The sequence below is a fragment of the Gouania willdenowi genome, chromosome 19 (assembly GCF_900634775.1).
Source record: "Gouania willdenowi chromosome 19, fGouWil2.1, whole genome shotgun sequence".
NCBI lineage: Eukaryota > Metazoa > Chordata > Actinopteri > Blenniiformes > Gobiesocidae > Gouania > Gouania willdenowi.
Genome location: NC_041062.1, coordinates 2,501 through 30,428, shown reverse-complemented (window position 1 = coordinate 30,428; position 27,928 = coordinate 2,501). Strand labels below are relative to the sequence as shown.

Genomic DNA, 27,928 nt, shown 5'->3' with positions numbered 1-27,928 from the left:
AAATTCATTTCTAAAAAACCACATCAAATATCTGATAAGAGGGGAGGAGCCAATAATTTATTAAATTATTAAAATGTTACAGTTAAAAATTTAAAGAGGTTAAAAAATACAAAAAGGTTGCTGCGCCTCGGACCGTAACCTCCCTGGGTCCTTCCTTCCGGTCAGCTGTTAAGGGGGGACCGGAAGCGGGGCGTCCCTCAAGTTAAAACCCACCGGGATCCTCGTGCCCAGCCTACCGATCCACTGCCTCTCCACATACCGTCTCTGTCCAGTGGACCAGTAGGGGTTTCTCTGGAGGACCCGGTAAGTGAAATTATTAAGACCCACTGTAATAAAATGCACGTGGAGGGGGCTGACCCCAGTTCCGGTCCTCACCCTGCTCTTGTGTTGCCCTATTCTAGTCCCGAGGCTGTTCCCGGTCTCCCCCACGTACATCCTACCACAGTGTGTACACTTTATTAGATAAACTATGTTCTTGTCTTGGGGAGACCAGGTTTTAACCACGGGACCCCCGCTGTCTGTAGCTTCATTTAACACGTAGGGCTGGTCATGGATGACGTAGCTGACAGCGGGGTTGGATTGGCGGAAGCGTGAGTGCACCAACAGATCCTGCAGGTTTTTGTTTCTCCTATAGGCTGTGATTCTTCTGCATCCCTGGAACTGTTGGTGCTTCTCCTGCAGTGACCGGAAGTTCCCATGGAGACCCCCGATTAGCCCGTGTAGCTTCCTGTGGAAGGTGGTCACCAGAGGCACCAAGAGGGGGGCGTCGCCAGAGCTGATTTGAGGTGGTGTAGGGGCGGAGCTGGAAGAGAACAGCCCCCCCACCTCTGTGGTATTATCCTGAGGAATCTCCTGGAGGAGCCCCTTGGTCTGAGTGTGTGGAACAGTGTGTGTGTGTCTTCCTGTGTGTCCTTGTGATAAGTGCAGATTCTATGATAACGTATGAGTTGTGATTTGATGATCCCTCTGTAGGTGTGTCTGGGATGATAACTGGTTTTATGTAATAATGTCTGTTTCTTTAAAATAAACCTTTGTTGCTAATTGTTTACTGTCCTGTGAATTATTGTGAAAAAAAACGGTTGTGTCTAAAAATTGTATTTCTGTGTCCTGTTTATTGTGTTTGATGTTGATTTTGGGATGATGGTTATTGAGAATATTGCAGAAGTTGATAAATGATTGTGTGTTTTGTGTCCAAATTCCAAAAATGTCGTCTAAATATCTGATGTATGTGACCGGGTGTTGTGTGCATTTAGAAAAGGCCGTTCTCTCCCAGTCCGCCATGTAGATGTCAGCATATGCCGGTGAGTATTTTGGCCCCATTGTACAACCACATACTTGTAAAAAATGTTCATCATTAAAAATAAAGTCATTGTTTGTTAACGTGAGTCTCAGGAGTTCTAAAATGGCTGCATCTGGTGGGTCTGGGTGTTGGTGGAGGATGTTTTCTATTGCTTTTATTCCTAAATCTGTGTCTATGTTGGTGTAAAATGATTCTATATCTATTGTGAAAAAGAAGGCATGTTGTGGAATGATTATGTTTTTTATTTTGTTTACAAATTCATAAGTGTCCTGGATGTAACTGGGGTGTTTTTTAGAGAGTGGGTTGATGTAGTGATCAATAAATTCTGCTATACGATAGGATTCTGACCCACAGTCGCTGACGATAGGACGGCCCATGGGAACTTTGTGTGGGACCGTCCAGGAGTCCAGGTCTTTGTGGATGTTTGGGAGCAGGTAAAAACATCTGGGACGCGGGGGGTCAGGACCATATAAATAATATTTTTGTTTGGCTGTAATATATTTATGAATGTATAATGTATCTACTATGTCCTTCATTTTTAGTGAAGTGGCTGGTTGTAGTGAGTTTTGTAACGGTGTATAATATTTCCTGTTGTGTAATTGTCGTTTTGCTTCTAAAAGGTAATGGAAACGGTCCTGGATCACAATCTGTCCCCCCTTGTCCACAGGTTTGATTATTATTTCATTATTTTTCCTGAGTCTGTTTATTGTTGGCCTTTGGGCCAGAGACACATTATTATGGTTTTTACCTTTCAGGAGGGGATGTGTACGTAATAAGTTATTGTCCTGATGGATTAGGTCTAACAGAGGTTGGGAAAGTGAAGCTGGGTTTGGTTCCCATAGTGAGGGGGCTACAAAGGGTAACCTATTGTTATTGTTTGTGAAATTAAAGTGTTCTGAGATTTTAAGTTTATTATGGTATAAGTGAATGTCTTTACGGAGTTCCAGTATATTGGGGGGTTTTGGAGTGGGAATGAATGTGAGGCCTTTTCTAATATTTCATATTCTGATCTGTTTAAGGTGTAATCTGATCAATTTAAAACGTTGGAGTTGGTGGGGGTGAATGGGCTGATGTCTTCCTGTTTTAAAAGTTTCATTGGTCCAGCCATGAGGTGAGGGATTTTATCTGCTGTGTCTTTAGTCCAGTGTACTGGGTCTGTGGGTTCTGTTTTGAAAAGGAGGTTATTAATGTCATTGAGATATTGGTGTTTATGGGTGATGTGACGGTTTAAGTGAATTAATCTGTGTTTTTGATTGGTTTGGAGTCTGTCACTAAAGTTAATGAGGGTGGTGTAGTGGGTGGCGTTAGGAAATGTTCTTTTTACAGTATTAATACAGAAGTCGTATGCTTTGGTCATTGATTCATTTTTTACATCCTTTAAACAGTCGTTGAGTCCTAATGCTATGATTACTTTTTTTACATTTATTACAGGGGTGAGTTTTGGGAGGACATAAGTGATGTGATAGCTGGTGGCTCCTGGGAAGCTGTCAATCTGAATTTGTGAATGGGAGAATGGTGTGATGTGGGCCAGATTAGAATCACCGATGGTGATTATTGGTTTCTGAGGTGTGTATTGCCAGTCTATTATTTTGTGATTGGTTCGTGCATGTATGGTGGGTTAGAACGTGGACAAGGGCAGAGGCACTGGGACACAGGCTGGTGGTTGGCTCGGGTGGATCTCAGTAGTGTCCAGGGCCAATGAGTGTGTGCTCTTTGTCAGGCCCTGTAGCATTACATCATTTTTTATTTGATCCACCCTTTTGGCAGCACGGGTGCCTTCAGTGCCCGTGTCCGAGTCCCCAGGCCCCTCCACGCTCTCCTCTGATGGATCTGTGACCAGGGACTGAGAAGACAAAAGTGTAAGTGAGTTGATATTTGATTCCGGGATGACTACATTACTGTGATTGAAATTAGTTTTTTTTGGTTGTACTTTGGTTCCCTCTGGTGGTCAAATCAGGATTAGCATTCTGGGTTACTGGTAGGTCTGCTGACAGGTCCCCAGGGGCCACCAGCAACTGTGGAGCACTGGAAGTAGGCTCCAGAGGGGTCATAGGGGCAGGAGTGGGAGCTTTTTCCTCCTGTGAGGAGAGATCAGGTATGTTTGTTGAGTAATGGATATCGGCTTGTGTTTTCTGTCTATGCTTTCCATCAAGATGTTTTTTCGGGCTGATTTTATTTTTTCTAATTGGTTAGGTTTAGGATTAGAATCAAATTATTTAGGTTTAGGATATGGTTTGGTTTAGGATTAGAATCAAATTATTTAGGTTTAGGATCTAGTTAGGTTTTAGGATTAAAATCCAGTTAGTTCAGTTTAAGTTTTTACTGTACATCCCTAATAGCGAGTGATATTTAAACCCTGCTCGCCCTTTGTGTCTAATCGATGTATCCATTGGACGACCGTGGCTCAGGTGGTAGTGGGTCGTCTTCTGATCGAGAGGTTGGGGGTTTGATCCCAGTACCTGACCATGTGTCGAAGTGTCCTTGGGCAAGACACTGAACCCTAAGTTGCTCCCAGTGGTCGACTAGTGCCTTGCATGTCAGTCCTGTGTGTGAATGTGTGAGTGATTGTGTGAATGAGCTGATATGTAAAGTGCTTTGAGACTGTTTCAGTGGTGATAAAGCTCTATATAAATCATGTCTATTTACCATTTATCATTGTCTTTCTGTTTTTTTCTTTTCAGGATCCGTCCAGAGGAGATTCTTCTGGATCCCAGAGACCCTGACGGAATGCCATCCATGGATGAGGAAGTGTTTGAAGGTGAGTATTTTTTTTATTTTTTATATTATATTTATGTTGATGATTATTCACTGTTTATCTTGTTAATAATTGAGACTAAATCAGTTTAATCTATGGTGTAGGCCTCATCTATTGGAAAGTTTTGAAAGTGATTTCTTGTGTTTCTTCTCCAGACACAGAGAACAGTGATTTGGTTCATACCAGTCATTTATTGACATTTTTGCTGTTTAAATTTAGGGATGCACCTAAATGAAAATAAGTGTTTGGGCTGAAACCAGAAATGCATTTTTGGCTGAAGGTTTTCTGTGCATCATAGTTTTCAATGTACATTTGTCCCCATGGTGCACACAGACAGTGGTGTGGAAGGGTAGCGTTCCTCATGGAGGTGTTAAATCATTGAACCATGGGTGGCGCTGCAGGTCCTTCAAGCTTGGTCGAAGTTTGGGCGACACCTTCATGCACCGACTCATAAAGTCATTTCCTTCTGCAGAGAACAATAAGAGGAGGACTTTAGAACAGTGAAGAACAATGATTGTCAAACATTCAAACATGCAGCCATTGGAATGAACTCATTATTCAATTAAAGGAGCTGTTATTTATCATGTGACCACAGGGGTCGCACTAGTATAATAACACTTATTTATTTTCCTTTCATATGTCACAGGTTTAATAATATCAGAATGTATTTTCATTTATTGGCACAACAACGAAGGTAAAACATGTTTAATGGTCATTATTTAGTGCTTATTAGACCATTATTAGACTGGTTAGAACTAGGGCTGGTGATATGGACCAAAACTCATGTGTCTGTATATTTTCTCTAAATGATGATATAAGATATAATTATTGATATTTTAACTCAACCAAATCTGATCAGAAAGAAAATTCTGGATGAAATATTCTGATGCTAAATGTCACACAGACACATTTATTAACAACCAGCTGATCAATATGTTCTACTTTAGTCTGTTTCTCCTCTAAGGGACAGCACGTGTGAGTGAGTTCTGTAGATAAAGGTCTGGGTTAGAACACACTCAGTGATCATCTAACTGAGCTTTACTTGTTCTGAGAAGTAGAGAAAGAAACCACTCCTAAAACCAGGATTTAATACGAAATAAAATGTAAAATACAATATATTGTGTGTGTGTTACTTACGATGTGAAAGGTTGTTTAGTGTAAATGATGAATTAATGACGTGGTCATATGTTTGATAGAAGTGAGCCCTGAATAGATTAGACAGAAGGAGTCCGATCTGCCACACCGTGGTTGGTTCTGCCTCATAGTCACGATGAAACCAAACCTCTGGTGAAGCAAATACTAATGCTCCTGTAATCATAAAAAATAGGAAATAAAAAGTGGTCAGAATTATTATTATTAGAGGAAATTAGTGAATTTAAAGATGTGTAAACTAAGAAAAGAATTGAAGATGAACCTGAGAAGGAGTCATAGGGCATGCCATAGATAAAATTAGCACAGCCAAAGTCGATGATCTTCACAGATGGTCGTTCATCTTTGAATGAAACCAGGATGTTGTCACGTTTTATATCGCTGTGGAACACGTTGTTGTGCTGCATGATGACGGCTGCATCGAGGACTTGTTTAATGATGCTCTGGAACAGAAAGAGACACAAGGGTTAGGGCAGGGTGGAAAACTCACTTTAGTTCTGGGGACAAATCTGGACCAGTTTGACCTTCAGTGGGCCACAGATTACAGGTTGGAAAATATGCAATTTACACATTACTTTGCCCTAGTTTGCACTTACATATAAATGATATGTAAAGCACCGACAACATCCTTAATAAACCTCAAATTCTCTCTAAATGTCCTCCTTTTTTTTAACCATTTTTTATTTAATTTGTAGATTTTTTGCAGCAATTTGGAGAGAAAAACATTGGAGTTTTTTCAAAAAATTGACATTAAAAATGCCTTCATGTGATATAAACTAAGCCCTGATAATATTGTATAAGTAGCTTAAATGTATGTGTTTGAAGAGGCAGAGATATTAGTTTTTAGTCATTTACACAATAATTCATGTTTTCTATGTCATTCTTATTTTTCCTGCAGGCCAAATTGGATGCTTTAAAGGGCCAGATTTGGCCCCCGGGCCTTGAGTTGGACACGTGTGTTAGGGGCAGTGAGGGGAGTGGTTCTTACCTTGGCGTCATGTTCCAGCATTGGTTCAGTTGCTGACGTGACAAAGTCCTCGAGATCCACGGCATCCTCAACATGTTCCATGACGATCAACAACTCATCGTCAAGTTCAATGGCCTCCTCAAAGCCAATGATGGCGGGGTTCAGCAGGCTGTTTTGGCCACACCCACCAGCCGCTTTCTTCATCAGCAGCACCTCATAAGCGCCTGACGTACATTGATTCAGGTTCTAAAGAAAACAAAGAGTTTCTACAAACAGCCCCAAACCTGGAAATGTGAATGTCTGCTAACATTGATGAGAATACTTACATTCATCGACACATATGACACATTGTCCCGTGGAATGTGCTTTATCGCTACCTGCAGGACATAAAAACCAGCATGTAATGACAGCGTTGATGCTTTTTAAAGCCTGGAGTCACTGTGTGTCTAAACTTACAGGTTTGGAGTCAGACAGACGAACAGCTTTGAAAACACTCCCAAAACCACCACAACCTAGTACCTTCAGCTCCTTATAAGTGGCTTCAAAGTACTCTGAAAACACACACACACACATTGGTTAGAAAATGAAACAATTCACACGTTCAGACAAAAACACACACACACACACTCTCCAGGTCCGGGGGCCAAATGTGGCCTTTTAGATCATCTGATGTGGCCCAAAGGAGAAATGAATAATCACAGAAAACATGAATCGATGTGAAGATTATTATTGTTGTTTCTAAATGTCATCATTAGTAGATCTATGTCTAACAAAACACATTATTATGAACCATTTTAGTTTAAAATCCAACACCACTTTACACTTTTAGAGCCTGTGTTCCTCCATCTTGAAATCATGTGATTGATGATGTCACACGGCCCCACTGCCTGTAAACATTCTATTGGAGTGAAACATTCAGCCTGATTTTTAGATCATTTAGCAGCTTTTTAGATGATTTAAAATCTTGTTCAGACACATTAACAACTTGTGCTGCTTTTAGTTGATCTAAGTCTAAATAATCAAAGCTGGTTCGTGCATTGGGTCAAATTAAACAACTGGAACTTTTAATATTTCTCAGATTGTGTCGATAACTTGATAAACCATCAAAGATGATCCTTTATCTGAAATCCTGATTTGTGATGTATATTAACAGAGAAAATACACAATAGTTTACCTTTGTTTCTGATAAAAGGTTCTCTTGTCTGAAGCCCCTCCTCAACCTTCACTTTCTTTTTATTTGGCGTTCGGACGTTGTGATCTCCAGCCTTCCTTTTGCAGCCCCTTCTTGTCTGAAGCCCCTCCTCAACCTTCACTTTCTTTCTCTTTGGCTTTCCAACGTTGTGATCTCCAGCCTTCCTTTTGCAGCCCCTTCTTGTCTGGAGCCCCTCCTCATTCTCTGTCTCCACCTCAACCATCTCCGGGGCTTCACTGTCTGGAACCTTGACTATGAAGTAATGAGAGTGGTTCTGTTGGAGATGCAGATGCTCCAAAGGTTGGTCCTCAGAGCACTCCTGGTTCATCAGAGAACCTCCACTAGTCCAGGCTTCTCTGAGGACCACTTCCACCACCACTGCTGTGTAGCACGATGAGGGCTGTATGATTGGTCCATCTGAAAAGAACAAGACCAACGTGTTAGTGCACATGTCAAACTCAAGGCTCAGGGGCCAAATCTGGCCCTTCAGAGCATCTGATTTGGCCCTCAGGAGAAAGTGAGAATGACAGAGACAACATGAATCTTTGTGTAAATCAGTGGTTCTCAATCTTTTTTGTCAGATCATGTGGACCCTCTTCCTATCATTAGTACCCTCTCCATAATTTCATGTACTTTTGATGACAGTTGTCTGTGAAAGACATTTTGTTTGTTAATTAATGCAATAAAGTATAAAATAAATAAATATTTACATTTAACCACTCAATGGCGACCGTGGCTCAGGTGTAAATCTACTTAGCCTAGGGGCCCAATTGCAGGCTCTATAGGGCCGGACTTGGCCCTCGGGCCTTGAATTTGACAAAGAGATGATTATATATGGCATTTAAACTTCTTTAAAACTAATTTTGCTGTTATTTTTATTATGTCACTGAAAACCAAAGCAGTTGCCATGGAGACAGTCAATGCGTGACATCTTTACAGCAAAGAAATACACATTTAATCACTAATTTAAAGCTAAATAGTTATAAACTCCTCTCTGACAGAAATATTTCTAATCACTCTGTTTTCAAACCATGAAAAAATGTAAATTAAACAGAGAAAGTGATTATTTTAGTGTTTAAGCCTAATTTAATTTGTATATAAAGTGATGTAAACATTTACCTTTGTATTTCTCAGAGATTAAGGCCTGTACGCTCTTTATAATCTGTTCTTGGTCAAACTTCATGTTTCCTGTGTGGCTCCAGTGATTCTACAGATAAACTGAAATATTTGGTTCGAAATTATCAAAGCGTTATGTTCTATGAGCAGCAGCCAATCAGATGAAAGGATAGTTCTGTTGATGTAACTGGTCTTCTGATTGGCTGATGGGTTTTTTGACGCGTGTGTGTGACATCATCAGCGGGGGGTGGAGCAGAGAGTCCACATCCATGGGGAACTTTAACGCTGTGTTTGGTTCTAACACGTCTTTGTTCTGAAAACCAGCTGTGAGAACCACCCAAGGGGAAAAACACAGGAAGTTTCCCGTTAAAGGAGGAAGGTTTTCCGTTTTTTCATTTTGCTTTTGGAAACAAATATCAAATAATTAGTGTTTTTTTTTTTTTTCTTCCGTTTTTCATGATTTTGTTACATAATGATAAACGAATGATACACAGATTTCACAGGCCTAGTGAATGGAATCACGCTAATAACAAGTGAACAACTCATTAAATGATATCTATTTTATTTAATGGGATCGGTGTGTTGAGTGGTAGTGGGTCCTGATCAGATATTGATATCGTGGTGATCACTTAGGGACTGTTCTCTCACCCATGGGGTTGATGGGTAGGAGGTGTGCTTTTACGCCCTATAGAATGTTTGGCGCGCTTTGTGTCTTTATCCGTGTGATGCTGCTGAAAGGATCAAAGCTGTACTAACCTCCACCTCAGTCGTTCCTTCATCCTGCCACAATATCAGATATTGGTCCATTATCAGCCAGAAAATGAATGTCTGATTTTATTGGACTAAATCTAAAATCTCCCATATAATTAAATATAATTAACAAAAAAGTTAACTTGAATTGTTTACACTTTAAATGTATAATTTGTTTTTATTGGATTTATTTAGGTTATTTTTCAGGGTCTTATTTATTTTGATTTATTTTATTAAACTGTAGAATTCTGTAGATATTATGTTGAAGGTTAAATGTATGTAACCAATTGGTTAATAATAAATGGGTCAAATAGCGGTGATAATCTGTGAAGACCTCAGTGAACCTGGGCCAGATGTTGTGCAGGGAGTTTACAGATGTAGTACATTGTGGTCTGTGCTGTACAGACAGACATGAAGCATACAGACATTAACAGTTTACAGAGGGAAATGTTTTACAGTCACAGTGTCTGCAACAATCCACAGAAACAGGGCAGTTTTTCTCCAGCTTCACCTGAAATGACATAATAAAAATAACAAGTGTCACTGTTGTTACAAATGTAAATAATCATGGTATGTACATCATTTTATTTATGTCATCAATCAGAAGTAGAATCACCAAACTCACCACTAAATCTGTACCAGAGCTTAAAGAATATTTGTGTGAAAAATAGATCTGCACACTTGGATCAATGCAAGTAAAACAATTTAATTTCCCAAGCTTTTGGTCAAAGGACCTTCATCAGGGTAACAACATGGCTACAATTATAAACATGAATCAAAAATCTATTTGTTTTTAAAAAAAAAGAAAACTTTTTTTAATTTACTTTTTATTACAAGTCAAACAATACAAATAGAAACACAAAACCAAAACAACCAAAAACAAAAAAAAACAAAGTACAGGATGAAAGCAGTGGTTACCCTGATGAAGGTCCTTAAATTTGGGAAATGAAATTATTTTACTTGCACTGATCCAAGTGTGCAGATCAATTTTTCACACAAATATAGATAATCAATAAAATAGCTCAGATTCTGAAAAACCAGCATTGATTTTTTTGATTTTGTATACTTTATTATCTCACAATGGAGAAATTCACTAACCATTCCTTGGGGAACAGTTGGCAGCCATTTTTTTGCGGCGCCTGGGGAGCTGTTCGGGGTTAAGGGACTTGCTCAACGTCCCACAGTGATGGCCCAGGTGAGGGTTGAAGCAGGAACCTTCTGATTACAAGGCCAGCATCCTTAACCACTAGGCCACCACTCCCCTCATATTCCAGATAAATGATGAAAAATTAGCCTATTTACCCTGGATTTAAGTTAGGGTTAGGAAGGGGGGTGGGGTTAGGTTAGGTTATGGGGGAAGGAATAGGGTTTTAAAATTAGGGAGGAGAAGGGGGTCAGGGGGATCCAGAGGTAATTTGGGAGAGGAAATGTAAAACCACATATAATATAAAAACACACAATAATTCATCATCAAAGCATATTAGGGAGGGAAACATGTTCCCCTCCCTATAGTTCCTCTCCCATAGTCCTGTTTTTGTTTGGTTGGTGTCCCCCGCGCCCATCTCTCCCTATTAATATTTGTTAAAATGAAGAATATACAAATATTTAAAATTTTGATGCTAAGAATTTTTAAAAAAAAAATGTTTTCAAAATATAACACGCTACAAATTTTTTTTTATATAAATATATATGTATATATTATTAAAAGAATAAACAGTGAAGTAACTAATAAATATTCTAAGATAAGACATCTAAATTGGTTAAAATTGGCTCCTCCCCGAAATCAAACTTAACTAAGAATATATAATATTAAGAAATTTTTCCTAAAACCGTAGGAGGAAGGGGCGGTGGTCCTGGGGTGGGTATCAAAGGTGGAAGCGGGTAAAATTTCATTTAAGTTAAAACAGATAAAAAAATATTATACAAATGTAATAAAAGGTCAACCAATTAAAAGGCAGTTTAAGAAATATATACAAATACATACAAATAAATTAAATAAAAGGTCAACCAGATAAAAAGCACATGCAAGTCCTGTTCCACCAAAGAAGTTATTTTAAAATTTTAAAATTGCCCACCCCGGGGAGAAGCGCCTCTGTCCCGGTATATCAAAATGCATTAAAACAACTTTAAGAAAAATATAAATAAATAAATAAATAAAATATAAGTGCTATTTGTTGTATTAAAAGAATGAGAAAATTCATTTCTAAAAAACCACATCAAATATCTGATAAGAGGGGAGGAGCCAATAATTTATTCAATTATTAAAATGTTACAGTTAAAAATTTAAAGAGGTTAAAAAATACAAAAAGGTTGCTGCGCCTCGGACCGTAACCTCCCTGGGTCCTTCCTTCCGGTCAGCTGTTAAGGGGGGACCGGAAGCGGGGCGTCCCTCAAGTTAAAACCCACCGGGATCCTCGTGCCCAGCCTACCGATCCACTGCCTCTCCACATACCGTCTCTGTCCAGTGGACCAGTAGGGGTTTCTCTGGAGGACCCGGTAAGTGAAATTATTAAGACCCACTGTAATAAAATGCACGTGGAGGGGGCTGACCCCAGTTCCGGTCCTCACCCTGCTCTTGTGTTGCCCTATTCTAGTCCCGAGGCTGTTCCCGGTCTCCCCCACGTACATCCTACCACAGTGTGTACACTTTATTAGATAAACTATGTTCTTGTCTTGGGGAGACCAGGTTTTAACCACGGGACCCCCGCTGTCTGTAGCTTCATTTAACACGTAGGGCTGGTCATGGATGACGTAGCTGACAGCGGGGTTGGATTGGCGGAAGCGTGAGTGCACCAACAGATCCTGCAGGTTTTTGTTTCTCCTATAGGCTGTGATTCTTCTGCATCCCTGGAACTGTTGGTGCTTCTCCTGCAGTGACCGGAAGTTCCCATGGAGACCCCCGATTAGCCCGTGTAGCTTCCTGTGGAAGGTGGTCACCAGAGGCACCAAGAGGGGGGCGTCGCCAGAGCTGATTTGAGGTGGTGTAGGGGCGGAGCTGGAAGAGAACAGCCCCCCCACCTCTGTGTGTATTATCCTGAGGAATCTCCTGGAGGAGCCCCTTGGTCTGAGTGTGTGGAACAGTGTGTGTGTGGCTTCCTGTGTGTCCTTGTGATAAGTGCAGATTCTATGATAACGTATGAGTTGTGATTTGATGATCCCTCTGTAGGTGTGTCTGGGATGATAACTGGTTTTATGTAATAATGTCTGTTTCTTTAAAATAAACCTTTGTTGCTAATTGTTTACTGTCCTGTGAATTATTGTGAAAAAAAACGGTTGTGTCTAAAAATTGTATTTCTGTGTCCTGTTTATTGTGTTTGATGTTGATGTTGGGATGATGATTATTGAGAATATTGCAGAAGTTGATAAATGATTGTGTGTTTTGTGTCCAAATTCCAAAAATGTCGTCTAAATATCTGATGTATGTGACCGGGTGTTGTGTGCATTTAGAAAAGGCCGTTCTCTCCCAGTCCGCCATGTAGATGTCAGCATATGCCGGTGAGTATTTTGGCCCCATTGTACAACCACATACCTGTAAATAATGTTCATCATTAAAAATAAAGTCATTGTTTGTTAACGTGAGTCTCAGGAGTTCTAAAATGGCTGCATCTGGTGGGTCTGGGTGTTGGTGGAGGATGTTTTCTATTGCTTTTATTCCTAAATCTGTGTCTATGTTGGTGTAAAATGATTCTATATCTATTGTGAAAAAGAAGGCATGTTGTGGAATGATTATGTTTTTTATTTTGTTTACAAATTCATAAGTGTCCTGGATGTAACTGGGGTGTTTTTTAGAGAGTGGGTTGATGTAGTGATCAATAAATTCTGCTATACGATAGGATTCTGACCCACAGTCGCTGACGATAGGAAGGCCCATGGGAACTTTGTGTGGGACCGTCCAGGAGTCCAGGTCTTTGTGGATGTTCGGGAGCAGGTAAAAACATCTGGGACGCGGGGGGTCAGGACCATATAAATAATATTTTTGTTTGGCTGTAATATATTTATGAATGTATAATGTATCTACTATGTCCTTCATTTTTAGTGAAGTGGCTGGTTGTAGTGAGTTTTGTAACGGTGTATAATATTTCCTGTTGTGTAATTGTCGTTTTGCTTCTAAAAGGTAATGGAAACGGTCCTGGATCACAATCTGTCCCCCCTTGTCCACAGGTTTGATTATTATTTCATTATTTTTCCTGAGTCTGTTTATTGTTGGCCTTTGGGCCAGAGACACATTATTATGGTTTTTACCTTTCAGGAGGGGATGTGTACGTAATAAGTTATTGTCCTGATGGATTAGGTCTAACAGAGGTTGGGAAAGTGAAGCTGGGTTTGGTTCCCATAGTGAGGGGGCTACAAAGGGTAACCTATTGTTATTGTTTGTGAAATTAAAGTGTTCTGAGATTTTAAGTTTATTATGGTATAAGTGAATGTCTTTACGGAGTTCCAGTATATTGGGGGGTTTTGGAGTGGGAATGAATGTGAGGCCTTTTCTAATATTTCATATTCTGATCTGTTTAAGGTGTAATCTGATCAATTTAAAACGTTGGAGTTGGTGGGGGTGAATGGGCTGATGCCTTCCTGTTTTAAAAGTTTCATTGGTCCAGCCATGAGGTGAGGATTTTATCTGCTGTGTCTTTAGTCCAGTGTACTGGGTCTGTGGGTTCTGTTTTGAAAAGGAGGTTATTAATGTCATTGAGATATTGGTGTTTATGGGTGATGTGACGGTTTAAGTGAATTAATCTGTGTTTTTGATTGGTTTGGAGTCTGTCACTAAAGTTAATGAGGGTGGTGTAGTGGGTGGCGTTAGGAAATGTTCTTTTTACAGTATTAATACAGAAGTCGTATGCTTTGGTCATTGATTCATTTTTTACATCCTTTAAACAGTCGTTGAGTCCTAATGCTATGATTACTTTTTTTACATTTATTACAGGGGTGAGTTTTAGGAGGACATAAGTGATGTGATAGCTGGTGGCTCCTGGGAAGCTGTCAATCTGAATTTGTGAATGGGAGAATGGTGTGATGTGGGCCAGATTAGAATCACCGATGATGATTATGGGTTTCTGAGGTGTGTATTGCCAGTCTATTATTTTGTGATTGGTTCGTGCATGTATGGTGGGTTCGAACGTGGACAAGGGCAGAGGCACTGGGACACAGGCTGGTGGTTGGCTCGGGTGGATCTCAGTAGTGTCCAGGGCCAATGAGTGTGTGCTCTTTGTCAGGCCCTGTAGCATTACATCATTTTTTATTTGATCCACCCTTTTGGCAGCACGGGTGCCTTCAGTGCCCGTGTCCGAGTCCCCAGGCCCCTCCACGCTCTCCTCTGATGGATCTGTGACCAGGGACTGAGAAGACAAAAGTGTAAGTGAGTTGATATTTGATTCCGGGATGACTACATTACTGTGATTGAAATTAGTTTTTTTTGGTTGTACTTTGGTTCCCTCTGGTGGTCAAATCAGGATTAGCATTCTGGGTTACTGGTAGGTCTGCTGACAGGTCCCCAGGGGCCACCAGCAACTGTGGAGCACTGGAAGTAGGCTCCAGAGGGGTCATAGGGGCAGGAGTGGGAGCTTTTTCCTCCTGTGAGGAGAGGAGCCGAGATGACTTCGTGATTCTGTAAGAGACCTTGTTCTGATATAATGTTTCTATAGTTCTTTTTAATTTTGTGATTGATCATTTTTCCAATTGAAGAATATGTGGTGATTAAGGGTATTTTTTGTTTCTCTGTACAGTCTGGTTTTTTATTTTGAAATGTTTTCGGGCAGTATCTTAAAAATGTTCTTGAATATCCTCTTGTTTGTAATATTTTAAATAAAATTTTAACTGCCACCCAGAAGTCTTCTTGTTTTGTACAAATTCTACTGAATCTGATCAGCTGTGATTTAATTAACCCTTTGTATGTGTGTTTAGGATGGAAACTTGACTTATAAAGCAGTGCATGCGTGTCTGTTTCTTTAAAGAACACCTTAATATTTAAGGTACAGGTAAGTCCAAGATCCTCCCCCTTATATACCGTAGTATCCAGAAAGTCAATAGATTTGTCATTTATTTCATATTTTAATTTAATTGATGGGTCGTGGGTGTTTAAGGTTTCTATAAATTTTAAAAAATCTTCTTTCGTATGTGTCCAAATTCCAAAAATGTCATCCAGATATCTTGAGTAATGTAGTGGTTTATATTTACATTTTTCCAGGGCCATCTCTTCCCAATCAGCCATAAAGATATTTGCGTAGGATGGAGCAAACCTTTTCCCCATCGCTGTACCTTTCACTTGTAAGTAGTATTTTTGGTCAAATTCAAAATCATTCCTTGTTAAATTAATCTTCAGCAATTCTAAGATTTCCTGGTCTGGTCTGCCCTCTTGTGGGTATTTTTGGAATATCTTCTTCACAGCTTTTAGTCCTGATTCCGTGTCTATGTTTGTGTAGAGGCTGTCTATGTCGATGGTGAAGAAGAAGGAATTTTTGGGGGGATTTAGTTTCCTCACCATATTAATGAAATGGTAAGTATCTTTAGTGTAAGAGGGGTGTTTAATGGAGAGAGGATTTAAGTAATGTTCCACAAATTCTGCCGTCCCATAGGTGTCACTACTACAATCTGAGACGATTGGTCTCCCTGGAGGAATTTTGGATGGAATGGTCCATTTGAGTGGGTCTTTATGAATTTTTGGTAGGATATAAAATCTCCTCATTCTTGGTTCTCCATTTCCCTCTAAATATAGTTTTTTGTTTTCCATTAATTATCTTTTTTTTGTACAGTCTATCAACAATCTGGCTAACTTTTGGTATTGTCTCTAAATAAATTGGTTCTTTTAATTTTTTATAATAGGTGGTATCTTCCAATTGACGGTTTGCTTCATACACATATTGATCTCTACTTAAAATCACTACAGCACTGCCTTTATCAGCTTTTTTAATCACTATGCTTTTATTTTTTATTAATTCTTTTAGGGCCAACATTTCCTCTTTTGAGAGGTTTTCTCTCTCCTTTTGGGACAGGAAGTGTCGCTCTAGATCCCCTTTATCTTTCCTGATCAGATTATTGATCTCGGGGGGTAATTTATCATCCGGTGGAGTCCAATCTGAGGTAAGTGTGAATTTAGGTGTTTCTTTTTGTTTTTCTTTTCCAAAATAGGTTGCTAATTTAATTTTTCTATGGTAGTTTTGCAGGTCTAATTGGAGTTGGATTTTTAAATCTTTGTTTAACCCAATCGTGGGGACAAAGGTAAGTCCTTTATTGAGGAGGCTGCTCTGTGCTGCTGAAAGTTTAAAATTATCCGCTAACACAATAACATTTTTTGAAATAAGGGAAGTTATTTCATTATTCCCCTCCTCTGGGAGGCTTATGGGGACTATAAGTTTAAATAAGATGACCAGTGCTGTAGCATGGCCTCTGCAGTCTCACTGGACCAGTGGACATCATCAGCTGTTGTCCTGAATTTGGAGTAATCCAGTGCTGGGATGAACGGTAAGTTTTTTTTCAATATAATCATTTAGGATTTCCAGATTTGCTTGTTCCTCCAATGGCAGCTTTTTAGAAAAGTTAATGATTGGGATCCAGATTTCTGAGTATTTGAACATTTTTTTTGCTGTTCTTATAGCTCCCTGTAATTGTCTGATGGACGTCGCTCTGGCATTCTGGGATTTATGGTTAATCCCGAAGGATAAAACCAATTTTAGCACCGTGAGGTCGCTGTGGGATTTCTCCATCAGAGCTTGGGCATGCCTGAAGTTCGCCCCTGGATAACTGTCTATTTGTAAGTGGTCGTTGGTGAATCCTGGAATTTTGCTTACGTTTGAATCCCCTATAATGACCCATTTTTTGTTTACAGGCAGGTCCCACTCTATCATCTTCCTGTCTGATCTCTGGTGTCGTGTGGGCCTCCTCACTTGTGGTGGTGGAGAAGATGCTCTCACCATGGAAACGGGACTGCTGTGGTGAGTTGGAGTCATGATAGGAAGGCTCTCTGTGTCATCTCCCATCTCCTCATCCAATAAGCAGTTATTCAGGCTTTGGTCTGTAATGTGAATTTGAACATGTGCAATGGCGCCCTCTGCTGGCCCCGTGATGCCAATGTCAGGAAGTGTTTCAATCAGCCTTTCTGTGTTAACCTCCCAGTCATTAGGGCCTCTGGAGGTCTCCACAGGTTGTTGCTGACTGTGTTCTTCCTCTATCTGCAGAATTGCCCTACCTGCAGAGATGACACAGCCATTGTTGGCCACCATTGAGCGGGGTTCCCGCTGTTCTTTAGGCTGTTCATCAGGTAAGTGCTGGACCACATGTGTCTGGAGGACCTCCTCCGTCATGGTTCCCATAGAAACTGTGTGTGTTTCCCTTCTGGGTTCATTGTGTGTCACATTTTGTGTTACTGGTGTGTGAAATATTGTGAAGTTCTGGGTGACGTGGTGACGTATCATGGTGACGTATCGATCATTTCCTGTTTACGCTCTACCGCTGCTTGCAGCGCTCTACTACTGTGTTCTGCTAACTCTAATCAAACTTGTTGTCATTGATATTTTAGCCTTGAAAACACTTGTTTTAATTTTTTACCGTACAGTTAAACGTACGAAGGTTAAGTAAAAAGCAATCTCGCCTCTTATAGGCAGTACAATCTCCTTTAAACTTCCTTTTGTCCTTAGCTTAGCTTAGCTTAAATTTAGCACCTAGGGTTAGGGTTAGGGTGAGGGTTAGGTAGGGTAATGTGTTTTCTCGATGAGAGCCCCCGGGGGAGTTCGAGGACTCCCCCAGTTAGATAGGGAATCAAAGGCAGGCACGGGCCGACGCATGTTATTCGTGTTCCTCTCGTCTTTGTGTCACACATCAAAAAGGTTTTGTGAATTTGTATCAGTGGGTGAGGTGTCCGTGCAGTGTTGTGACTGTATGACAGGCGTCAAGGTGGGAGGAGGATGGATGCATCCTGCCCACTTTGTGTCTGATTGGACAAACCCGTTGTAACTTGGAACTATGTGTGTGTAAAGGAATGAGGGATCATAGAACTGTAGCTGAGGGACAGAAGCAGGAGCCTGTCTGGGCTTCACCACAACTGGGTCTGTGTGGACCTCGTCTCAGTTTCCAGTCTCCACCCCATTGCCTGTGGTGAGGAATGGGGTGGAGATGGAAGTGGTTGGTGTGTTCTTGTTCGTTTTATTGGGGGGGAGGGGCAGCCATTTTGTTTTCGGGGGCCATTTTTTTTTCAGAAGTCATTTTGTTGTTATTGTGGTTAGGGTTTGGGTTTTTAGGTTTAGGGTTAGGTCTAGATATAGAACCTTGAATTTGCCTAAGGAGTGGAGGCGGTAGCGGTTAGGTTTAGTGTTAGGGATCATGTCCAGTTGTAGAGTAATATTTAGAGAGGTTTTAGGGTTAGGTTTAGGGTTAGGTTTTGGATATAGAACCTTGAATTTGGCTAAGGAGTGGAGGCGGTAGCGGTTAGGTTTAGTGTAAAGGATCATGTCCAGTTGTAGGATAATATTTAAAGAGGTTTAGGGTTAGTTAAGGGCTTAATTGTGTTTGTCTTGAGTTTTGGAGGTAAGTTTCCAGAGGAGAGTGCAGGATTGGGTTAGGGTTAGGGTTAGGGTAGGGTTAGGGTTAGGGTTAGGTAGGGTAATGTGTTTTCTCGATGAGACCCCCCGGGGGAGTTCGAGGACTCCCCCAGTTAGATAGGGAATCAAAGGCAGGCACGGGCCGACGCATGTTATTCGTGTTCCTCTCGTCATTGTGTCACACATCAAAAGGTTTTGTGAATTTGTATCAGTGGGTGAGGTGTCCGTGCAGTGTTAGGGTTAGGGTTAGGGTTAGGGTTAGGGTAGGAGAGGGAAAGCGTGCCCCTCCTCTGCGAGGAATGGGCGGTGCACGGTCAGGGTTAGGTAAAGGTAAGTGTGCAAGACCCCACTAAAAGTAAGGGTCTGCGGTGCACGGTCCATAATGGGTCAGGACTGGGTCCCCAAAACTCAAAAATCCGCCACCCGAAGGTGGCAGAGGGTCAAAAAATTAAGCTAATCGCTTTAAAAAAATAACAAGGTCATCTTGCGCAACGTTTCGGCACTTTTTTGCCTTCATCAGACGCCCCTGACCATGTGTGTGTATTAGCTGGTAAGTGTGTGTGGCTGGTTTGCCTTCAACACACTGTGTCCCATAGGACTCCCCTCTGTTGTTGCTTTCTAACCATCTTTCCCCTCTGGATGTTTTCCCTCTACTGCGGTCCAACCTTGTGTGTCTCCCCTTTTATAGTGTCACACTCTGTGCATGCAATCTTGCTTTCACTTTAGCTCCTCCTCTTTTTCTTTCCCCCAGCTACTTTTTCTTCTCTTTTCTCTTCCACAATTCCTTCCTTCTCCATCCTCCTTTCGCTTTCAGCTTTTCATCTTCTGTTTTTCGTCCCTTCCCCAGTTTTTCTTCTTTGGGCTATTGTACTTAAACTCAGCTTTTCTTCCTCTGCCCTCAGTCATAATTGTGCCTCGTTTTCTTTACCCCAAGGTCTTGTCCCTCCCTTTTTTGGGTTTATTTGGGGTACAAGGGGGCCTCATACACACGGACAAACTAAAAACCAAAGACACAGGCGAACCTGTGCTGAATGTCAGACAATAAAAGTGAACCTGTTCTGAGGTTAAACAAAAAACACAAGGGAACCTGTGCTTCGGCTAAGGATTTAGGGTTAAAGTTAGATTCTGGTAAGTATTTCAAACAAGAAGTAGCCAAAAGGTCAAATTTAGAATTAAAATTTAGAATGCATTTCCCATTTAGAGCCAAATTCGGTTTTATTTTATTCATATAAGTGCCATATTAGGCTTTAAAAACTTAGTTTTCAATTTTTGTTCTTTTTCCCAGGGTGAGGTGTGCTGTCAATCATTAATTAGGTTAAGGGCCAGGTGTGCATCATTTAGGTTCAAATAAATATCCCACTATTTTAGGTTTAGGGCCAAATCCAGTATTTTAGGTTCAGGTAAGTATCACTAACTTAGGTTTAGGGCCAGGTGTGAATGTTAGGGTTAGGATAGGTTACAGGGTAAGCCTATATAGGGCTCTAAAGGTGAGTAAGGGGTCCCAGACCCCAACCCAAAAGGCACTGGCTGGTTAGGTAAAGGTAAGTGTGCAAGACCCCACTAAAAGTAAGGGTCTGCGGTGCACGGTCCATAATGGGTCAGGACTGGGTCCCCAAAACTCAAAAATCCGCCACCCGAAGGTGGCAGAGGGTCAAAAAATTAAGCTAATCGCTTTAAAAAAATAACAAGGTCATCTTGCGCAACGTTTCGGCACTTTTTTGCCTTCATCAGACGCCCCTGACCATGTGTGTGTATTAGCTGGTAAGTGTGTGTGGCTGGTTTGCCTTCAACACACTGTGTCCCATAGGACTCCCCTCTGTTGTTGCTTTCTAACCATCTTTCCCCTCTGGATGTTTTCCCTCTACTGCGGTCCAACCTTGTGTGTCTCCCCTTTTATAGTGTCACACTCTGTGCATGCAATCTTGCTTTCACTTTAGCTCCTCCTCTTTTTCTTTCCCCCAGCTACTTTTTCTTCTCTTTTCTCTTCCACAATTCCTTCCTTCTCCATCCTCCTTTCGCTTTCAGCTTTTCATCTTCTGTTTTTCGTCCCTTCCCCAGTTTTTCTTCTTTGGGCTATTGTACTTAAACTCAGCTTTTCTTCCTCTGCCCTCAGTCATAATTGTGCCTCGTTTTCTTTACCCCAAGGTCTTGTCCCTCCCTTTTTTGGGTTTATTTGGGGTACAAGGGGGCCTCATACACACGGACAAACTAAAAACCAAAGACACAGGCGAACCTGTGCTGAATGTCAGACAATAAAAGTGAACCTGTTCTGAGGTTAAACAAAAAACACAAGGGAACCTGTGCTTCGGCTAAGGATTTAGGGTTAAAGTTAGATTCTGGTAAGTATTTCAAACAAGAAGTAGCAAAAAGGTCAAATTTAGAATTAAAATTTAGAATGCATTTCCCATTTAGAGCCAAATTCGGTTTTATTTTATTCATATAAGTGCCATATTAGGCTTTAAAAACTTAGTTTTCAATTTTTGTTCTTTTTCCCAGGGTGAGGTGTGCTGTCAATCATTAATTAGGTTAAGGGTTAGGGTTAGGGTTAGGGTTAGGGTTAGGGTTAGGGGTTAGGGGTTAGGGTTTAGGGTTTAGGGTTGGGGTTAGGGTTAGAGGGTTAGGGTTAGGGTTAGGGTTAGGGTTAGGGTTAGGGGTTAGGGTTAGGGGTTAGGTTAAGGGCAAGAAAACCACTTTTTACGGTACATTTTTGGTGGTTTTTGGCCAATAACTCTTGATGGGAAGGTCGTAGCGCCAAAAGCTTGGAAACAGCCCCCCATAAGTCAATTTGAGCCGATCTACGTGAGTTGGAATTTTTTCTCTACGACTTACGGTTCCGGAGATATGGCACTTTTTTGCGAAAATGAACGGTACATTTTTGGAGGTTTTTTGCAGATAACATTTGATAGGAACGTACCATTTACATTTTGATGGTGGCAATCCCTACTAAGTCAATATAGGCCTTTCCAACGGTACCACCCACGTACCTGTGCGATCTTTCGTTCCCGAGATATGGTGACGCAAAAATTTCTCATTTTTCGCACACGAAAATTTCAAAGTGCTGTAGCTTTGCGCAGGAATGTGTGAGAAACTTGAAACTTGGTAGGCTTGTGGGAAACTCATGTAGCTTTCGAACGGTAGCACCCCGATGTCTTTAGCCCGTTCGGTTCTCGAGATATCGCGATTTTCGAATTTTCGTTAAATGCTAACTTTTGAACGGAAGGTCGTAGAGACTCGGGGGTGGTACCGTTGGAAAGCCCGTACCCGAATTATAGCAGACGGGCGTTGGTTGCATCCTTCTAGCACCTTCCTATCAAAAGATACAGGCCATTTTGTACCTGCCATAGGCGGAGACTGGAGGCGAAAATTGACTAAGTGTTTTTTTGTATGGGAACTTTGCCATATTTTGGGAGAGCGCGTTTCAGGCGATTTGGAGCAACTTTGATCCAGGCCCCGTTTCAAAAAAAATTGGGGTTCATAGCTCCGCCCCCTAGCGAGCAAGGGGCGTGGGACCATGAGCAACCCCCACATTATTGGGTACTAGCTTTCCAACGGTCTTGGTCCCATGTCTCTCGGATGTTCCTTGTGTTTTTACTTATTTCGCTATCGTCAGCATATGTGCTGATTTATCAGCCTGAGTAATAATGGAAAGGTCCCTCCCATTTTCAGAGTCTGGCTTTCCACTGGCACTACTTTCAAGGCTGTAGGAGGACGTTTGGCATGCAACCTCAAATTTCGCCAGGAAGTGGAGGCGGTAGCGGTTAGGTTTAGTGTTAGGGATCATGTCCAGTTGTAGAATGATATTTAAAGAGGTTTGGGGTTAGGTTTAGGGTTAGGTTTAGGATTGGGTTTTAGGTTTAGGTTTAGGGTTAGGGTTAGGGTTAGGGTTAGGGTTAGGGGTTAGGGTTAGGGTTAGGGTTAGGGTAGGGTTAGGGTTAGGGTTAGGGTTTAGGGTTAGGTAGGGTAATGTGTTTTCTCGATGAGACCCCCCGGGGGAGTTCGAGGACTCCCCCAGTTAGATAGGGAATCAAAGGCAGGCACGGGCCGACGCATGTTATTCGTGTTCCTCTCGTCATTGTGTCACACATCAAAAGGTTTTGTGAATTTGTATCAGTGGGTGAGGTGTCCGTGCAGTGTTGTGACTGTATGACAGGCGTCAGAGTGAGAGGAGGATGGATGCATCCTGCCCACTTTGTGTCTGATTGGACAAACCCGTTGTAACTTGGAGATATGGGTTAGGGTTAGGGTTAGGGTTAGGGTTAGGGTTAGGTGAAGGTAAGTGTGCAGACCCCCACTAAAAGTGAGAGTCTGCGGTGCACGGTCCATAATGGGTCAGGACTGGGTCCCCAAAACTCAGAAAACCACCACCCGAAGGTGGCAGAGGTTCAAAAAATTAAGCTACACGCTTTTAAAAAATAACAAGGTCATCTGCGCTACGTTTCGGCATCTTTTTGCCTTCATCAGACGCCATTGACCATGTGTGTGTGAGCTGCTAAGTGTGTGTGGCTGTGCTTGCCTTCAACACACTGTGTCCCATAGAACTCCCCTCTGTTGTTAACCTTCTTCCCATCTTTCCCCTCTCGATGTTTTCCCTCTTCTGTGGTCCAACCTTCTGTGTCTCCCCTTTTATAGTGTGTCACACTCCTCTGTGTACATTTTTCTTTCTCTTTGGCTCCTCCCCTTTTCTTTCCCCTTAGCTACTTTTTCTTCTCACTTCTCCTCCACAATTCCTCCCATTTCTATCCTCTTTTTGCTTTCAGCTTTTCTTCTTCTATTCTTCGTCCCTTCCTCAGCTTTTCTTCTTTAGCTTACTGTACAGTTACAGCTCTTCTTCCTATTAGTGTCTTTGGTTTTGCCTCGTTTTCTTTACCCCAAGGTCTTGTCCCTCCCTCTTTTGGGTTTATTTGGGGTACAAGGGGGTCTCAGATACGGACATCAAAAGACAGGCGAACCTGTGCTGAAGTCGACAATAAAAGTGAACCTGTTCTGAGGTTAGACAAACAACAAAAGTGAACCTGTGCTTGGGCTTAAGATTTTAGGGTTTAGTTGGATTCTGGTGAGTTTTTCAAACAAAAGTAGCAAAAGGTCAAATTAGACATTAAATTTAGAAAACAATTCAAATTAGGGGCCAAATTAGGTTTCATTTTATTAGTATATATGCCACATTAGGCTTTAAACATGTCCTTTTAACTTTTTTTCTTTTTCTCAGGGTGAGGTGTGCTGCCAATCCTTAATTAGGTTAAGTGCCAGGTGTGTGTGATTTAGGGTTAGGCAAGAATCCCACTATTTTAGGTTTAGGGCCAAATCCCGTATTTTAGGTTCAGGTAAGTATCCCATATCTTAGGTTTAGGGCCAAATTCAGTATTTTAGGGTCAGGTAAGTATCACTAATTTAGGTTTAGGGCCAGGTGTGAATGTTAGGGTTAGGATAGGTTACAGGGTAAGCCTATATAGGGCTCTAGGTGTGAGTAAGGGGTCCCAGACCCCAACCCAAAAGGCACTGGCTGGTTAGGTGAAGGTAAGTGTGCAGACCCCCACTAAAAGTGAGGGTCTGCGGTGCACGGTCCATAATGGGTCAGGACTGGGTCCCCAAAACTCAGAAAACCACCACCCGAAGGTGGCAGAGGTTCAAAAAATTAAGCTACACGCTTTCAAAAAATAACAAGGTCATCTGCGCTACGTTTCGGCATCTTTTTGCCTTCATCAGACGCCATTGACCATGTGTGTGTGAGCTGCTAAGTGTGTGTGGCTGTGCTTGCCTTCAACACACTGTGTCCCATAGAACTCCCCTCTGTTGTTAACCTTCTTCCCATCTTTCCCCTCTCGATGTTTTCCCTCTTCTGTGGTCCAACCTTCTGTGTCTCCCCTTTTATAGTGTGTCACACTCCTCTGTGTACATTTTTCTTTCTCTTTGGCTCCTCCCCTTTTCTTTCCCCTTAGCTACTTTTTCTTCTCACTTCTCCTCCACAATTCCTCCCATTTCTATCCTCTTTTTGCTTTCAGCTTTTCTTCTTCTATTCTTCGTCCCTTCCTCAGCTTTTCTTCTTTAGCTTACTGTACAGTTACAGCTCTTCTTCCTATTAGTGTCTTTGGTTTTGCCTCGTTTTCTTTACCCCAAGGTCTTGTCCCTCCCTCTTTTGGGTTTATTTGGGGTACAAGGGGGTCTCAGATACGGACATCAAAAGACAGGCGAACCTGTGCTGAAGTCGACAATAAAAGTGAACCTGTTCTGAGGTTAGACAAACAACAAAAGTGAACCTGTGCTTGGGCTTAAGATTTTAGGGTTTAGTTGGATTCTGGTGAGTTTTTCAAACAAAAAGTAGCAAAAGGTCAAATTAGACATTAAATTTAGAAAACAATTCAAATTAGGGGCCAAATTAGGTTTCATTTTATTAGTATATATGCCACATTAGGCTTTAAACATGTCATTTTAACTTTTTTTCTTTTTCTCAGGGTGAGGTGTGCTGCCAATCCTTAATTAGGTTAAGTGCCAGGTGTGTGTGATTTAGGGTTAGGCAAGAATCCCATATCTTAGGTTTAGGGCCAAATCCCGTATTTTAGGTTCAGGTAAGTATCCCATATCTTAGGTTTAGGGCCAAATTCAGTATTTTAGGGTCAGGTAAGTATCACTAATTTAGGTTTAGGGCCAGGTGTGAATGTTAGGGTTAGGATAGGTTACAGGGATAGCCTATATAGGGCTCTAGGTGTGAGTAAGGGGTCCCAGACCCCAACCCAAAAGGCACTGGCTGGTTAGGTGAAGGTAAGTGTGCAGACCCCCACTAAAAGTGAGAGTCTGCGGTGCACGGTCCATAATGGGTCAGGACTGGGTCCCCAAAACTCAGAAAAGGGTTAGGGTTAGGGTTAGGGTTAGGGTTAGGGTTAGGGTTAGGTTAAGGGCAAGAAAACCACTTTAGGGTTAGGGTTAGGGTTAGGGTTAGGGTTAGGGTTAGGGTAGGGTTAGGGTTAGGGTTAGGGTTAGGTTAAGGGCAAGAAAACCACTTTTTACGGTACATTTTTGGTGGTTTTTGGCCAATAACTCTTGATGGGAAGGTCGTAGCGCCAAAAGCTTGGAAACAGCCCCCCATAAGTCAATTTGAGCCGATCTACGTGAGTTGGAATTTTTTCTCTACGACTTACGGTTCCGGAGATATGGCACTTTTTTGCGAAAATGAACGGTACATTTTTGGAGGTTTTTTGCAGATAACATTTGATAGGAACGTACCATTTACATTTTGATGGTGGCAATCCCTACTAAGTCAATATAGGCCTTTCCAACGGTACCACCCACGTACCTGTGCGATCTTTCGTTCCCGAGATATGGTGACGCAAAAATTTCTCATTTTTCGCACACGAAAATTTCAAAGTGCTGTAGCTTTGCGCAGGAATGTGTGAGAAACTTGAAACTTGGTAGGCTTGTGGGAAACTCATGTAGCTTTCGAACGGTAGCACCCCGATGTCTTTAGCCCGTTCGGTTCTCGAGATATCGCGATTTTTCGAATTTTCGTTAAATGCTAACTTTTGAACGGAAGGTCGTAGAGACTCGGGGGTGGTACCGTTGGAAAGCCCGTACCCGAATTATAGCAGACGGGCGTTGGTTGCATCCTTCTAGCACCTTCCTATCAAAAGATACAGGCCATTTTGTACCTGCCATAGGCGGAGACTGGAGGCGAAAATTGACTAAGTGTTTTTTTGTATGGGAACTTTGCCATATTTTGGGAGAGCGCGTTTCAGGCGATTTGGAGCAACTTTGATCCAGGCCCCGTTTCAAAAAAAATTGGGGTTCATAGCTCCGCCCCCTAGCGAGCAAGGGGCGTGGGACCATGACCAACCCCCACATTATTGGGTACTAGCTTTCCAACGGTCTTGGTCCCATGTCTCTCGGATGTTCCTTGTGTTTTTACTTATTTCGCTATCGTCAGCATATGTGCTGATTTATCAGCCTGAGTAATAATGGAAAGGTCTCTCCCATTTTCAGAGTCTGGCTTTCCACTGGCACTACTTTCAAGGCTGTAGGAGGACGTTTGGCATGCAACCTCAAATTTCGCCAGGAAGTGGAGGGCGGTAGCGGTTAGGTTTAGTGGTTAGGGATCATGTCCAGTTGTAGAATGATATTTAAAGAGGTTTGGGGTTAGGTTTAGGGTTAGGTTTAGGATTGGGTTTTAGGTTTAGGTTTAGGGTTAGGGTTAGGGTTAGGGTTAGGGTTAGGGGTTAGGGTTAGGGTTAGGGTTAGGGTAGGGTTAGGGTTAGGGTTAGGGTTTAGGGTTAGGTAGGGTAATGTGTTTTCTCGATGAGACCCCCGGGGGAGTTCGAGGACTCCCCCAGTTAGATAGGGAATCAAAGGCAGGCACGGGCCGACGCATGTTATTCGTGTTCCTCTCGTCATTGTGTCACACATCAAAAGGTTTTGTGAATTTGTATCAGTGGGTGAGGTGTCCGTGCAGTGTTGTGACTGTATGACAGGCGTCAGAGTGAGAGGAGGATGGATGCATCCTGCCCACTTTGTGTCTGATTGGACAAACCCGTTGTAACTTGGAGATATGGGTTAGGGTTAGGGTTAGGGTTAGGGTTAGGGTTAGGGTTAGGGTTAGGGTTAGGGTAGGGTTAGGGTTAGGGTTAGGGTTAGGGTTAGGGTTAGAGGGTTAGGGTTAGAGGGTTAGGGTTTAGGGTTAGGGTTAGGGTTTAGGGTTTAGGGTTTAGGGTTAGGGTTAGGGTTAGGGTTTAGGGTTAGGGTTAGGGTTAGGGTTTAGGGTTAGGGTTAGGGTTAGGGTTAGGGGTTAGGGTTAGGGTTAGGGTTAGGGTTAGGGTTAGGGGTTAGGGTTAGGGTTAGGGTTAGGTTAAGGGCAAGAAAACCACTTTTTACGGTACATTTTTGGTGGTTTTTGGCCAATAACTCTTGATGGGAAGGTCGTAGCGCCAAAAGCTTGGAAACAGCCCCCCATAAGTCAATTTGAGCCGATCTACGTGAGTTGGAATTTTTTCTCTACGACTTACGGTTCCGGAGATATCGCACTTTTTTGCGAAAATGAAACGGTACATTTTTGGAGGTTTTTTGCAGATAACATTTGATAGGAAACGTACCATTTACATTTTGATGGTGGCAATCCCTACTAAGTCAATATAGGCCTTTCCAACGGTACCACCCACGTACCTGTGCGATCTTTCGTTCCCGAGAT

At 41.9% G+C, this 27,928-nt stretch overlaps 1 protein-coding gene and 2 long non-coding RNA genes across 8 annotated transcripts; 2 read left to right on the top strand and 1 right to left on the bottom strand.

Annotated features, from left to right (window-relative positions):
* Positions 1 to 137: 137 nt before the first annotated feature.
* Positions 138 to 6,984, top strand: LOC114482023 (uncharacterized). 5 transcript variants are annotated; one of them, XR_003676301.1, is made up of 6 exons: positions 138 to 590; positions 682 to 1,301; positions 1,640 to 1,734; positions 1,921 to 1,967; positions 3,982 to 4,058; positions 6,103 to 6,984. It is a non-coding gene; the product is annotated as an uncharacterized LOC114482023 (long non-coding RNA). The 5 variants fall into 5 exon arrangements; XR_003676298.1 differs by having other exon boundaries at positions 682 to 1,734; XR_003676297.1 differs by having other exon boundaries at positions 682 to 1,967.
* On the bottom strand, positions 4,334 to 8,564 carry LOC114482021 (serine/threonine-protein kinase pim-1-like). 2 transcript variants are annotated; one of them, XM_028477184.1, is made up of 8 exons: positions 8,483 to 8,564; positions 7,346 to 7,780; positions 6,628 to 6,722; positions 6,498 to 6,548; positions 6,193 to 6,417; positions 5,470 to 5,647; positions 5,193 to 5,363; positions 4,334 to 4,521 (listed from the first exon to the last, which is right to left on the bottom strand). In XM_028477184.1, the coding sequence occupies exons 1-8, from the start codon at positions 8,544 to 8,546 to the stop codon at positions 4,415 to 4,417; spliced, it is 1,326 nt and encodes a 441-aa protein (XP_028332985.1). In that variant the 5' UTR covers positions 8,547 to 8,564; the 3' UTR covers positions 4,334 to 4,414. The 2 variants fall into 2 exon arrangements, with proteins under 2 accessions (XP_028332985.1, XP_028332986.1); XM_028477185.1 differs by lacking the exon at positions 5,193 to 5,363.
* A 3,708-nt stretch (positions 8,565 to 12,272) lies between these two features.
* Positions 12,273 to 15,049, top strand: LOC114481623 (uncharacterized). Its single transcript, XR_003676258.1, has 2 exons — positions 12,273 to 12,724; positions 13,063 to 15,049. It is a non-coding gene; the product is annotated as an uncharacterized LOC114481623 (long non-coding RNA).
* Positions 15,050 to 27,928: the final 12,879 nt, after the last annotated feature.